A 14062-nucleotide genomic window follows, 5' to 3' on the forward strand; every position below is an offset into this window, starting at 1 on the left:
ATGAAGTAAGTGAAGAGTAAGGTGGTAAGCAATAAAGTGAAGAAGTTGATGCTGAGAGAAGAAGGAAAAATCTAGCGCGACAATATTTTAGAGAAGGTAGATAGCGAAGTAATTTGTAGAGTTTCTTAACCGGATTTACTGCAAACGATTGGTGTGTTGTCTGAGCTTAATTGGAATTGATCCCATGCATATGTAGATGAAATTCTCTCAGTTCATTTCTTTATTTTCTGGCAGTGAGCCTTTTCGGTAGTGAGTCGTTGTAATCTGGGTAGTGAGCCCTCCGATAGTGAACCTCTTTTGTAATCCCATATAAGTAGTTATATTATCTTGAGAGTTAACCCTCTCTGTGGTTTTTCCCATATGGGTTTTCCATGCATAAAAATTTGGTGTCACTCTTATGGTTGTGTATGTTGTGCATTTTTGCTTCTATTGCATATTTCATTTCAGGTCTAAATAAGTTTCAAATTATCAGAGCAACTTGTATTTGGGAATATCGATTTATCCCCCCCCCCGCTTTCAGTATTTCAGTATGCTCAACAGAGCCACCGCTTGAAATTCCAACACTAGATGTCACTTTGGGGATTCAAACATGGATCTCCACCTTGAGAATCTAATGGCCTTTCCATTAGAGCGCAATCCCATTGACTTATGAAGTTTTATTTTGATGGTGTTGCAAAAGGGAATATTAAATTTGCTAGTAAAGAAAACATTTACAAAGATGAAAAATGTCAACCAAGATTTGACTTTTGAATGCATGTTGGATGCAATACAAATAATCAAACTAAAGTGATGCCAAATTCAAATTATAATGTTTATAAAGTGGAGAAAGCTTGTGGTCAAAGGCAATTCACAAATTATAAATGATGCCATGGAGATAGTGTTAGCATTTTTAATTGACATCTTTTAGTGCAACACAAAATAGAACAAATGTGCAATATAACCACTCTTCAAATAAAAAGGGGAAGCTTCCATCGAACTAGAATAAAAACCAAAAATCCTAACTAAAACAATATTTACTTTCTTATTTATGATCTTTACAATGTTTTCTAGGGTGGTTCACATCTATCCTAAACAAAACTAGAAGTGTATCTTTCCTAGTTCACATAGGAGAAAAGGTTGGGACACTGTTAAACTCAATGCAAAAGATTTTTATACTTTTTGATAAAAACAAATTCAACGGCTATATACTTTTCTTTGGACATGATGGGTTTTCCTCAAATTTTAAAACATTTTTCTTTTTATTTCAAAAACTTAGAAAAGAAGCATATTCTTAACAAGTACTTGCATTCTAGTTTGGTCTGCTTGCCTAATTATCCTCTCGGTATGCAAATTTTCCAAGCCTAATGAGAACCACTAAATCATTGCACTTGGAGAACCCATGAAGGCAATATAATATCTTGAGCATAAATTTTTAAATGGAAATGAAATACCAATCATAGATTACGAACCATAGGGTCCCAATGGTGGGCAAGAGGTTGTTGTATTGACCAACCTTTGGAAGTCATCACATAGTGTAAGCTACAATGTGTTGTTTGAGAGATGACTCCTAGATTTACATCTTGAAAACTATGACTACAATACAATGATCAAGTAGGTGGTGTTTTTACAATACAACAAGTGTACCAATTTTACTACTGTATATAATAGAATCTCATAACCCTCTAGTTCAAACTATGTCAAACAGTATAGCTCCGCAAAATTTTGTCTCTCTCTTAAATAATCTTAGATTCCTCCATAAAGTCCATAATTATTAGTCACGTAGCAATAACAACAATCTCAATGCAAGACTTAAAATCGATTGTGATTACTCTCTACAAAGCCCTTTTATGATTTTACTATATCCTTAAGAATACACTATTTAAAATTAAGATTACACACAAAAACTCTAAAATCACCTAGGCTTGCACCCCAATATTACCACAATAACAATGAATTTAAAAAGAATAATGTCGGGGTTACAAATTATCTATAAATCACACGAGGGTTTGAATTCAACACGGTGCCTTCTCAATTGCAAAACCAAATTTATGCTTTATATGATAAACTGTCCACTTAATAAGAATGAAAAATAGAGTTGCCTTATTTATAGCAATAAACATTTACCACTTAATAAACATAATTTAAAATGATATGTATAATTTAGTAAAGAAGGGCCCATTGTTATTCCTCACTATTCTTTACATTGTCCTTTGTACATATAAATTGTTTGCATAAAAAAGTTTTGGTATGAACTACTAATAATTTAATGAGCTTACTTGGTGAAAAAAGTTAACTAATATATAATTAGTGTAGATAATTTAAATAGATTTATATGCAAATTGTTACATTTCAAACTTGCAAATAATAGAATTTAAAAGAAAGTAGTGATTGCGTAGGAAGAGTAATCTCAATCCTAACTAGTGTTGGGGTACTTAGAGTTTGCAACAACTTTAGATAAGTTAATTTGTTTATTTCATTGGTGAAATCTAAGTATGGTTATTGACGTGCACATAAAAAATTGTCATGCGTACTCTTTATGACACCACAAGGTTTGATTCAATTTTTTCAATAGAGCCTGATATGTAGGTTGGCTAAAATATCTTCCTAGAATTTAGTTATTTTAGTCTATATTTTTTCAAGTCTCATGCTTGATACATTTGTAACTTAATTTAGAGGTTCCTCTTATCCTAGAAAGTTAGTAATTGTGCATATGCGTAAGAAAATATTGTGCTCTCGAATAAGGCTTATTTTTGAGAAGGAAAGAATAGGAACCATAATAGATTACCGTTCAAAAATAAAATAAAATGATTTGAATTATTAATCTTGATTTGAAGTGGCTAGAAATGTTAAATGCTTATTTTAAAGTTCCTATTACTTCCACCACTTACCAAAACTAAGACAATTCCAATTACAAGCTCGGAGAAGATTTAGTTATAGTACATCAATAAACTCTTAGAAGTTGTTGAGATGGTTATGTTTCATCTCATGACATTTAGAAACCTTTAGTATATATTTTAGTTCTACAAAGATTTACGATGTATATACAAATTTTTGACAATGTATTCATATGTAAAGCATAAGTTCCTAAAATTCAAGTGGAAGGATTCAATTTTGAGGGATATTTCAATTAGAGTTTGCAACTGCCAAGGAGGTACCTCATTGTAACTGCCCAGGTACAAATTTGATTGAGTTCTTAGATTTCTCAAATGAAAAAAAAGATCTGATGAAGCATATAGAATCATTGGTTTAAAAAAAGAGGAAAGGGTCTTTTATAGTCCATGATGCCACTAATTTGTATATGGGTTTATAGATCGGTTATACATTATGGGACTACCTTGTACTCCTCGTAGGAGGTTCCTCATTGCACTACAAACAAGACTTACATACCTTACCCCCTTATGAAATTTGAACTTGTGACCTTTCTTTCAAGAACACATCTCCACCATTAGACCAACTAAGCTGTACTATTAATTAAATTATATTCTCTAATATATTAACTTACATGTAGCCATTACATCTCTTTTAAGTACTAATAATTTAATCTAAATAAGATAAAACCCAGCTTTTGAAGAGTTTTAACTATATAAAATAAACATTAGAGTATAGAATTGAGATAATCTAAACGTAGGTACACAGAACGCCTTTTGGCGACAAATAGACTGCGACGTAACGCAAAGGCGAGCTGCTTTAGAGGCGAATATAAAAATAGATATCCCTGGTCGGATTCAAATCTGAAAATACCACCAAAATTGTAGTTAAAAAGATCCACAGGAGAGGAGAGCCAAAGTCACCGCCTCGCAGGTATGCTCCAGATTCATGATTCCAAATTTACCTTTTATCTATACCATTCTCCTTCCACTAAAACATTATTGTCTTCCTTTTCTTCATTCTTACATTATTGTCCTCCTTTTTTTACATTATTGTACGGTCTACAGGGCAAAGTGAAATCGAATTCGGATTTCTGCTGCTATAAAAGCCCTGTTATTTTGATACTCAAGTCTACCACAAACCGTGGGCGGAATTATCATTGAACGAGTAAACTGAACATAATGGCAGAGAAGCCACAACCCGTGAACGTTCTGTACTGCGGAGTGTGCAGCTTGCCTGCCGAGTATTGCGAATTTGGCCCTGACTTTGAAAAATGCAAGCCATGGCTCATACAAAATGCTCCGCATTTGTATCCAGACCTCCGTAGAGGTATTTGCAGATATTTGTTTGTTCGTTCATGTCTTATTTAGCCCTTTTGATATGGTTGTTTCATTTAATATACGATGTTGGTTTATATTACAGAGGCAGCTGAGAAGGACGCTGACAAGACGGCAGATGAGCTTCAAGGCGTCCGAATTTCTGGGGAGCGTAGTGATTTCGCTGCGTCTTCTGCAGGTACTTCATTTGTACTATCGCTTCGTATTTTCTTTAAACATTTGATAATTTTACAGGAAAAAAGATTTTAACGAGGGAGAGATGTGAGGCCATGGTATCATTATTGGGTAAAGGTTCCTTGGTTTAAATTCCTGTATTGCACATACTGACTCATGCAATGCTTCTATGCTCGCTGGGGTTTGAACTTGGGTTTCATGTATAACGACGTCCTGTTGCGATAACTAGATAGGAGCCTGGCAGACTTTTAGGGCTCTGGATGGTTAATGCTAAATGATATTATTATTTTCATAAGGAACCCTGATTAGTTGAAATGCATTTGTCTAAGCTTCTGTAACATCTCTTTCCCTCGATGATATGCCATTCCATTGATTGCCGTATCTAAATTTGAAAATTATTTGCTGAAATCTATTTGCATCATTATGAACTCTTGTTGGGCCCATGTTTTGGAACAAGTAGATATAGGTTGGAATGTGATAGTTGCTCTCTTGTTATATCTTGTGGGTCATTGTTAGCTTTGTTGCGAGAGCTTTAAGTTGACCTTATGATGATCTGGTTCTTGGATTTAAGTCTTGCTTGAATTGGGTAATAGAAACCATCTGCTGGTCTTGTTTGTTCCTTCACTTGATCCTAAAGTGCCTGGTATATAATCAGCAGACGGTTGGATATGCAGAGTGCTGCATTATGTTACATGATTTTAATTGCAAGGTACAGTCCCCACGATTAAGCAAGGAAAAGATATGTAGATCTCACCCACTGCATAGATAAAGATATTGGTTTGTTAAAATGTGCAAATTGTGTCCTCTCTTTTCCCAGTCCATAAAAGCAGGAAGGTTGATTCATCTTTTGTCTTCATAGTTTGTTATCTGTTTAAGGATGTGTTGTAGTTATGATATCAAATCAATGTCTTTACAAATTGGCCTTTTGGGTCAACCTCTAGGGAGGTGAACCTGCTTCTGCCGAGTAAGAAAGATAGATAGAAATTATATTATTACCCCCAAATGATCACAATAGCGCAGTAGGAATTAAAACTATATCCATTAATGATGGCAAGTAGAACAGGATGCTATAAGATAAAAGCTGAAAGCACAACAACAAATATTCTAACAGGCCAGGGGGTGAAATAAAAATGGATAGACCCTAAACATGTTGGAGGAGACACATATGTATCCCAAACCTAATTTACCAGATTGGAATCAGGTATGAGTACATGCATGGTATACCATTATAATATTTTTTTGGGCGGGGTATGTTCTGTGTATGTTTGTACACAAAACATGTAAAATAATAAATATATACATATTTGCAGCCTGAAGACAGGAATTAAGTTTAGAATACACATATCATGCATATGTTAGACAAAACTACTATAAATGTTACATATCTGAAATATAGTATACTAATTTGATATTAATTTGTCAAACTTGAATGTCATGATAGATATTCGTTGTTCGATATTAAAAATAATACAATTAGTAATCATTGTTATATAGGTTGTCATCAAGACCATCACCATCATTATCATTGGTGATATTTGATGATTCATGTAGATTAGATGAACCATAGGTGGCTCCACTGCCACTTGCAGTAAAAGTTGCTGGCTATTTCACTCCTCAAAAAGTGATGATTTTGTGGCACCAAAAACATCCAAGTCAGTGCACTCTTGGTCTACATCTCACAACTTTGTTGCATTTTCCATGTACTTATTATGTTTATATGTAAAAAGGCATGCCTTGGAACACATAGACTTGCTCCTTTGCCTCACTTGATGCCAATTGGTTGTGCTTCATTGAGTGGATGAAAGAGTATGTACTACAGTTTTCCTTAGATGAATAGGAACTAGCAACTTATTGAGGCAAAGTGAGAGTTAGAGTTATTAAACGCTTGCTTGTATCCTTCATTGACATCTATATAATTGCATGATGGCATCCTCGTCGGCTAAGGAAGGATCTCATTGTTGCAATATTTGGGAGTCAATGCAAAGGCAAGAAGATGTTTGGGGAGGTCATTTTGTTACATTGCTCATCACAAATTGTCTTCACCTCTTTGAAGAAGGTTTCTTGAGGGTCTTGCTCTTTTTTGCTTATGATGTACTTCATCTTCTCAATTGTTGAGTTGATGGCATCATATACTTCTCCCAAACATGGCTTTTCCATGTCAGTTAAGTAAATCTTACTCATGTTCAATTCAGTGAAACTAAGAATATATTCTGTGTGATCCATGAAGTGTCATCTAGGATCATCTACTTTACATTTGTTGACCTCTTGTTGTTGGATTTCCTTCATACAAACTAGAGTTGGATGATAATCATGCTAGAAAGCATCTCTTGTATCTTCACAAGTCGTCTCAAGATGATTGTGATGGATACAAATCATGTCTCAACAACCTATTCACAAAGAAAAAAAAAAAATAAAAAAAATCGTCCTTAAATTATTATTATCGTCCTTAAAGCAATCACTACTTTAAAAGTGCCATGAATATTTGGAATTTTGTCTAGCTATATAAATATATTGTGAATTAAGCAAAATTGAGATACTAGCTGTGATGAAATGCTTTGCTTTAATTTTCACACATTTTATTGCATTTGATGTAAAACTTAGTTTCATTTCTAAAGGAGAGTTTTATGAGTCGCCTTTATTCCACCATTTCTTTATCTAAAAAATAATATTTATTACAGTGGAGAGTTGTATTTTGTCTGAATAGGATCAAATCTCGTTGTTTATCTGCATCCTAAAAAGAAGCTCTAAAGTTCAGTAGCAAAGAGTTTAGAGGAATCTACTTGATCATTAAAGATGTATACGGTTCTGCCTAGCTGCCCAGTATGCACCTGGCTTATGTGAATCGTTCAGGACCAGCATCAGACTTTTGTCAACAACAAGCTCTCCTTAAAGGGCCTCAAACCATTTTGACTTTGATTTGTGTCATTACCTTAGCAATTAATTACCAATGCATGGCACATGGTTGAATTCCGTCCCGTTCTATTAGTTTATGAGAAAAAGAAAGAAAGAAATAAATTATATTAATGTCCACAAATGACCACAAAAGTATAGGAGAGAAAATAAAGCACCATGCCGCTAACAAATAGCAATGAAAGGTGAACAAGAGTCCCAAAAGCATGTGCCAGTGAAGATTGGGAAATAATCTTCTTGAATATCCTTGCGTATGTTTGAAATGGAGTAGTCATTTGAGCTTCCTCTAGAAATTGCCCTAACATCTAAGGATGGTGTAGCTCCCATAATAGAAAGAAGCCCGTAATGTAAGTTTGTCCTTGTGTTCTTGGGGGTGATTCGTAGGTAATAGACCCATGTTGTTAGGATGGGGTTGAGGTATGCTGATGGGAATGAGAAGAACCATGATGTTGAAGGAGAAGTGCTGCTTAATTGATCTATCAGCTTTGTACATGAAGTGTATGTATCCAAAAGTAGTTTTGTGTTGTTTGTAGCTTGGATGGTTGGAAGAGAAAGGTGATCAACAGATGGGCTCTAGAGCTCCTAGATCCCCTTGCAGTGATTTGTATTAGAGGTTAATGGCTTCACGAAGAAAAGAGCTAAGCATTGTTGGTCTAAATATTTGAAGAAAGTAAATAGGCTATTGCGTAAGCCCGTGTAGAGATAATGAAATCTTCTTAGATCTCATAGTAAATGGGGCATCTAAAAATAAAGTCTTCATTGGTCTCCACCCTCTGGAGGGAGCAAAGACTCATATTTTATGAATAGTGGTTCACACAAACCCATCTCGCATTAGCATGAATGGTCCACTTTACATCATTGCATCTAGGTGATGCTCACAAGGTGAAGTGTCGAGACTTCCTAGACTATCATCTGTCCTAGTACCATGATTTAAGTATGCTTAACCATGAAGTTTCCTCCAAGATCAAACCCATGTAGCTTGCTACCCTATTTGCAAACCCTTTATCTTGTGTTATGCTTAATGAACCATGCATCATAGAGCTCCTTTAGCTCATCTCATCACAAGTAGAAAGTATTTTTCACAGTGTATCAAATTACAATGTTTTATTAGGATTCAACTACATAGTTTTTGAGTCAAACTCATTGACCCATATTTTATGAGTAGTGGTGTATAAAATATGGGTTGCTTAGCTCTCATTAGCATGAATGGTTCCTTACCACTCATTGCATCTAGGTAATACACATAGAGGTGAATCATCGAGACTTATTGGGAGGCCATCTATCTTGATTTTACTTGGACTCAAGTGCACTTAACCATGAAGTTTTCATCAAGATTGTAATGTCCCCTACTTGATCTATTTCAATATACTAAAATTGATTGATATTCTTCAATTGGTTATTAACAAATTTCTTATTTATTTTCCTCATTAGATGATTAATTTCATTATTCATAGTTTTTAATATAGATATCAAACCCTGCTACTACTTCAGTTTTAAGGGAGAAGGGTCTATGTATGTTACCAAAGCGCTTAGAGACCAAATACAATAGGTTCCCTCAAAGTTTACAGATCCAATCCCTTACCTATCTTGGGTCTATACCCTCGAGGCTTATGGGTCACTGATCCCCACCATATCTTGGGTCTTAACCTATTGCTTGGATTACAAAGATCAATTCCACTGAGCTTGGTACCTACCCTATTTGCAATACTTTAGCAAGTGTTGTGCCTTATGAAGAATTCATTACAGAGTGAGTACCTTTAGTTGATGCTCATGGGAGATGGGTTCATGTGATCGACTACACATGAAATATGGGTCAATGAGTTTTAAGTAAAAATTACGTAGTTGATTCTTGATAAAGGGTTTTAATTTGACATACTCTAAAAAATTCCACGTAATTGTCATTGAATGAGCGTAAGGGGCTCTATAATGAATGGTTCATAATGTGCCATGTTTGTTGGAGGTTTTGCAAATGGGGTAGCAAGCTAAGTGAGCTTAATCTTGGGGCAAACTCCATGGTTAAGCATGTATGAATTGTAGTAGTCCTAGGATGGGTGACCTCTTGGGAAGTCTAGATGCTTCATTACTGCAAATTTGTGAGCATGACCTAGATGTTTCACCCATGTAAGCATTACATAAATATTATGAGTACCAGGGGGACCATTCATGCTCATGAGATGGGTTTGTGTGAAACACTAATCATAAAATATGGGTCAATGAGTTTTTCTCAAAAATTACGTAGTTGAATCATGATAAAACATCATAATTTGATACATTATGAAAAATACTTCTGAGTTGATAAAGTGAATCTTTAGAGTTTCATATGTCTCTAGAGGGTTTGCTAAAGTTAGTTAGAATGGATGAATGCTTCGTTAGGATCATTTAAGGCTTCTTTTCTAGATAGACCCCTAGTTTTAGCCTTCACTAAAAATAGCTCCCTATTTTTAGCTATCACTATTTTCAAAGAAAAGAGTATATATTGGGTTTTGTTATTTATAGCTAGAGATATTTTTGTTTTCACTAAATTTGGTGTACTCTACTTGAAGCTCCGAGTCAACTATTATTAGATTATCTATCTTTGTAGTAATTTCTTTGATAGTTTAATTGTAGGTTGTTGAAGTTCATATTTAGGTTTAGTAGATAGAATTTTAGAATAAAACTTGCATGGCATGCGAGTATTCAATTGCTAATTTAGTAGTGCAGTTAGTTTCTGTGTTTTATTTTTATGCAATGTTTTGAAAACTATATAAAAACAAGTACCATTTTACACATAGTTTCATAATGTAATATTGAATTTTGGATTAACAATAATAAATACTCAATGAACAACAATTTCAACAAGAGTTAAGCATTGTTTAGTCTATGCATTTAGCTAAACAACATAAGTATACTAGTCATAGATTTTTTTTAGTCAAAAAGTATAAAAGTCTTTTGCTTTGAGTTAAGAGTCCCAACTTTTGCCCTATGTGAATCCACAAATACATACTTCTAGTTTTATTAGGATGAGTGTGAACCACCCTAGAAAATACTGTAAAGATTGTAACTAAGCAAGTACATATTGTCCAGGTTAGGATTTTAGGGTTTTTTTGGTTCAAAGGGAGCTCCCCCTTTTAATTTGAAGAGTGGTTCTATTGCACATTTGCTCCATTTTGTTTTGCACTAAAAGATGTGAATTAAAATGCTAACACTGTCTTCATGGCATCATTTATAATTTGTGAATCATCTTTGACTACAAGCTTTCTCCATTTTATTATCACTCTAATTTAAATATTTTGAAGCATTGGCATTACTTCAATTGATTTTTTGTATTACATCCAACATGCATTTAGAAGTCAAATCTTGGTTGACATTTTTCATCTTTGTAAATGTTTTCTTTGTTAGCAAATTTAATAATATCTTTTGCAACACCATCAAAATAAAAAAGTTAAAGTCAAAGGTAGCTTTTAGTCACTGTTGACCAAGACTCAAGTTTGGTTTGTGAGACCCTTATTCAAATACTCCACAAGGGGATTTCTTTTCCATTTACTTTGTATATATTTCTGATGAGTTGTACAACTCTAGAATCAAACATGTGACTACTATGGAGTACACACATCTTCACCATAAATAATCATAGAGGGGACAACCCTCGATTAATCCCATTATTAAGATACATCATTACTTTAGGCCAAACATGTAATTGTTGTTGACTAATTGACACCAATTTCTTTGGTTTAAACCTAAGTTATCGGTTTGGCTACGGGTACAAATACGGAACCGGGTACGGATTGGTGGCTACACCAATTTCTTTTCCTTTGGTATAGTTACAGGTATGCCATGACACAATGAAAATTCAAATTACAAGCCATATTGGATTTAATCTTCATATTCATCTGAAGCATCAAGCCCAAGCCCAAGGTCATCATTTGGTTCATATTCAACATCATTTGAACCACAATCCATTGGATTGCCACTCCCACTAGGCACGTCTTTGTCAAGTTCCACAGTTGCCTCATCTATAGAGACCTGGGCAAGTTGTGCAACTATAATATCTAAATCAGCACACTCAGGGGATAGATCTTAATTCCTTGTTGCACCTGCATTATATTCAGGTTTTTTATGTGACAATAGACAAAGGTTGGAGTGCACATAGACCAAATCCTCAGCTTTTTTTTGCACCCAAACGAGTACTCTTGACTGAATGGATGAAGGAGTATGTACTCCAATTCCGCTCAGCTGAAGAAGAACTTGCAACCTGTTAAAACATAATTATAATTTATAAACTATAAAATAAAAATACTTTAATATGATAGCATTGAATGGAATTGGAAAGCAATAAAAAATAAAAATAAAAAGATACATACTTGGGAGAGAATTTTCAGCAAGAAAATGGATCCTTGACCATGTACATACCACCACTCATCAACATCCATCCCATATTTGGCTCGAAGAGCTACAACATCATGATATTTTGTAGATACGAATTGGCCAAACTCCCTCAAGACAATATTTCTAGTCTCGTCATCTGAAAATATATTTTTAAATGCAACCCTATAGCTAGTAGCAACCTCCTCTATATGGTGGCACCCTCCTCGGCAATGCAAGCATCTTTGCGCTATAAAACTTTGGCATCAAAGCAAATGCTAAGAGATGCAAGGGGGTGGTCATCTTGTTTCAGTGGTCAACAACAATTTGCTGCACAACTTTGAAAAATGTTTCAGTTGGGTCATGTTACTTGGCCTCGATTATTGCTCTTATTTTCTCCACCATGTAGTCTATGTGATCATAAATCTCACCCAAACATGGGCGATCAGTTTAGCATACCTAATCATGCTCATGATGGGCTTGGTGAAACTTAAAACATATTACACACGATCCCACCAATCATCATCAAGGATCAATGCTCTTACTTTTTGGGCTCTTTTTGTGTTTGACTGCTTCCATACACTCCACAAGGTGTTGATGGCCATAGCACTCAAGGCCTCTTGCACCTTCACAAGTCATCTTAAGATGAGTGCGTGAGATGCAAATCGTGTTTTGACAACCTAACACGGCATAAAAAAATACACATTATATTTAACTATAAAAAATAAAAACTGAAAAATTAAAAATTAAAATTAAAATTACCTTCAACAACTCCAACTTGGAGAAGGTCTTGAATATGGCTTGTGACATGATGGTTAGTCACAAACATTTGAATCTCCTTACCCTTCGTGTAAACTTGTTTCACCCAATCAATTTGTGTGCCAATCTTTTGCATGATTAAATTGAGTGAGTGGACTACACATGCTGTCCAAAAAATGTGACAATATGTAGCCTCCACTATAGACCCAGCTGCCCTACAATTTTAAGCATTGCTCGTTATGACTTGGGCAACATTTTGAGGCCCCACAATGTCAATGGATACTATGAGGATATTGGCAATGAAACTTGCATCTTTCACTTGCCCCTCACAATCCACCCCTTTCAAAAAACATTGTCCCTTTAGGGGATACTGCTATAACATTGATCAATGGTCTGTTTTTGCAATATTTCTATCCATCAAAAACGATGGACACACTTGTTTCCGGCCATGTATATTTGATGACTCTCAATTGTGTCTCAATGGAAACTTTCTCCTTTGCCAATACGGTGGTTCACAACCTTTCGTACTCGGGACAAACATAATCAGGAGGTGTATTGCAAAGGGTATGCACCATGTCTTGAAAATAAGGTGATCCTACAATGTTGAAAAGGAAGCCCATTGCCATAAACAACGCTCTGATCTGCAACCTCTTTGATTTCATTTTTGAAGGCACTATCCAATGGGCCTCTTTTTCATGTAACCGCAATATTCTTTGGTTCGGAAGGTGGTGGCATGAGCATGAAGGGATGTGGGCCAACTGGTCTTGTGGAGCCACTACTAGTAGGAGGCCTCTTTGAGCTTGCCTTGGCAAGAGGATGATCAGTCTTTGGTTTGTTGCTTCTCCAGTTGGCTTCCTCTTCTTCTTTGATATATTCCATAATTAGAGCTTTGGGCAGCCCTTTGCTATCTAGCCCCTTAAAAATTTTTATTCCACATCTAGGGATGGCACAAAAGTGACCTTTCACTTGATAGTATGAGCTGGTATATTCTATGCTACAATGGTTTCACTGCCAATAAAAACTCCCACCACTAGGCATTTGCTTGATCATTGTTGTATAATGCACTCGACATCAATTTTAAAAGGGTTTTGTTGAGTTTGGGCTTGGGCAACTGAACTAGAGCTTGCACTTGCACTTGCGCTTCCAACCATTATGTATGAACAATAAACCTAAAATAAAAAATGGAAAACTCTAACATTATTGAAAAAAATTGAATAAAACTTCAGCATTATAAACCCCTATTATGCATACAAAGTGTAAAAAAAAATTCAAAACTTTGTTTTTTTTTGAATACTTGAAAAAAATTAATATTCAGTCACCTTTGATGGCTAAATCTTCTTTCTCCAACGATTCCCATGCCTTTGATGCATGTCTCACACCTTTGTAGCCTTCACCTTCAAAGAAAAATGCAATCACCTTCAAAACCTGCTTGGAGAGGAAAAAAATGTGAAAATTGCAAGTAGAATGAGAAGAATGAGTGAAAAGAGCAAATAGAGGCATATTCAGGGTGAAATTAGTGTTTTGCAAAAATTAAAAGGTTAAAAAATTTGTTGTTAAGTTAAAAAAATGTTTTTTCAACTTGTGGGCCTTGTTTTTGGGCACCCACGAGCTTGGGTTCCCTCGGGTTCGTCTCAGGTGTGCCCTTGGTGGTTGGGTAGCCAAACCCACAGGGAACACGGTCGCCCAGGGGTGAA

The 14062-nt window shown here is 35.2% G+C and overlaps 1 protein-coding gene across 1 annotated transcript in view; it reads left to right on the forward strand.

Moving 5' to 3' along the window:
- Window positions 1-3609: 3609 nt before the first annotated feature.
- LOC131076531 (translation machinery-associated protein 22) overlaps window positions 3610-14062 on the forward strand; it is a 57257-nt gene continuing 46804 nt past the window's right edge. Inside the window, exons 1-3 of the mRNA XM_058013770.2 lie at window positions 3610-3780; window positions 3915-4176; window positions 4270-4362. Coding sequence (XP_057869753.1) covers window positions 4029-4176; window positions 4270-4362 — 241 coding nt within the window. The 5' untranslated portion in view covers window positions 3610-3780; window positions 3915-4028. The remainder of the gene's footprint in view (window positions 3781-3914; window positions 4177-4269; window positions 4363-14062) is intronic.

The sequence above is a fragment of the Cryptomeria japonica genome, chromosome 3, assembly GCF_030272615.1.
Source record: "Cryptomeria japonica chromosome 3, Sugi_1.0, whole genome shotgun sequence".
Classification (NCBI taxonomy): domain Eukaryota; kingdom Viridiplantae; phylum Streptophyta; class Pinopsida; order Cupressales; family Cupressaceae; genus Cryptomeria; species Cryptomeria japonica.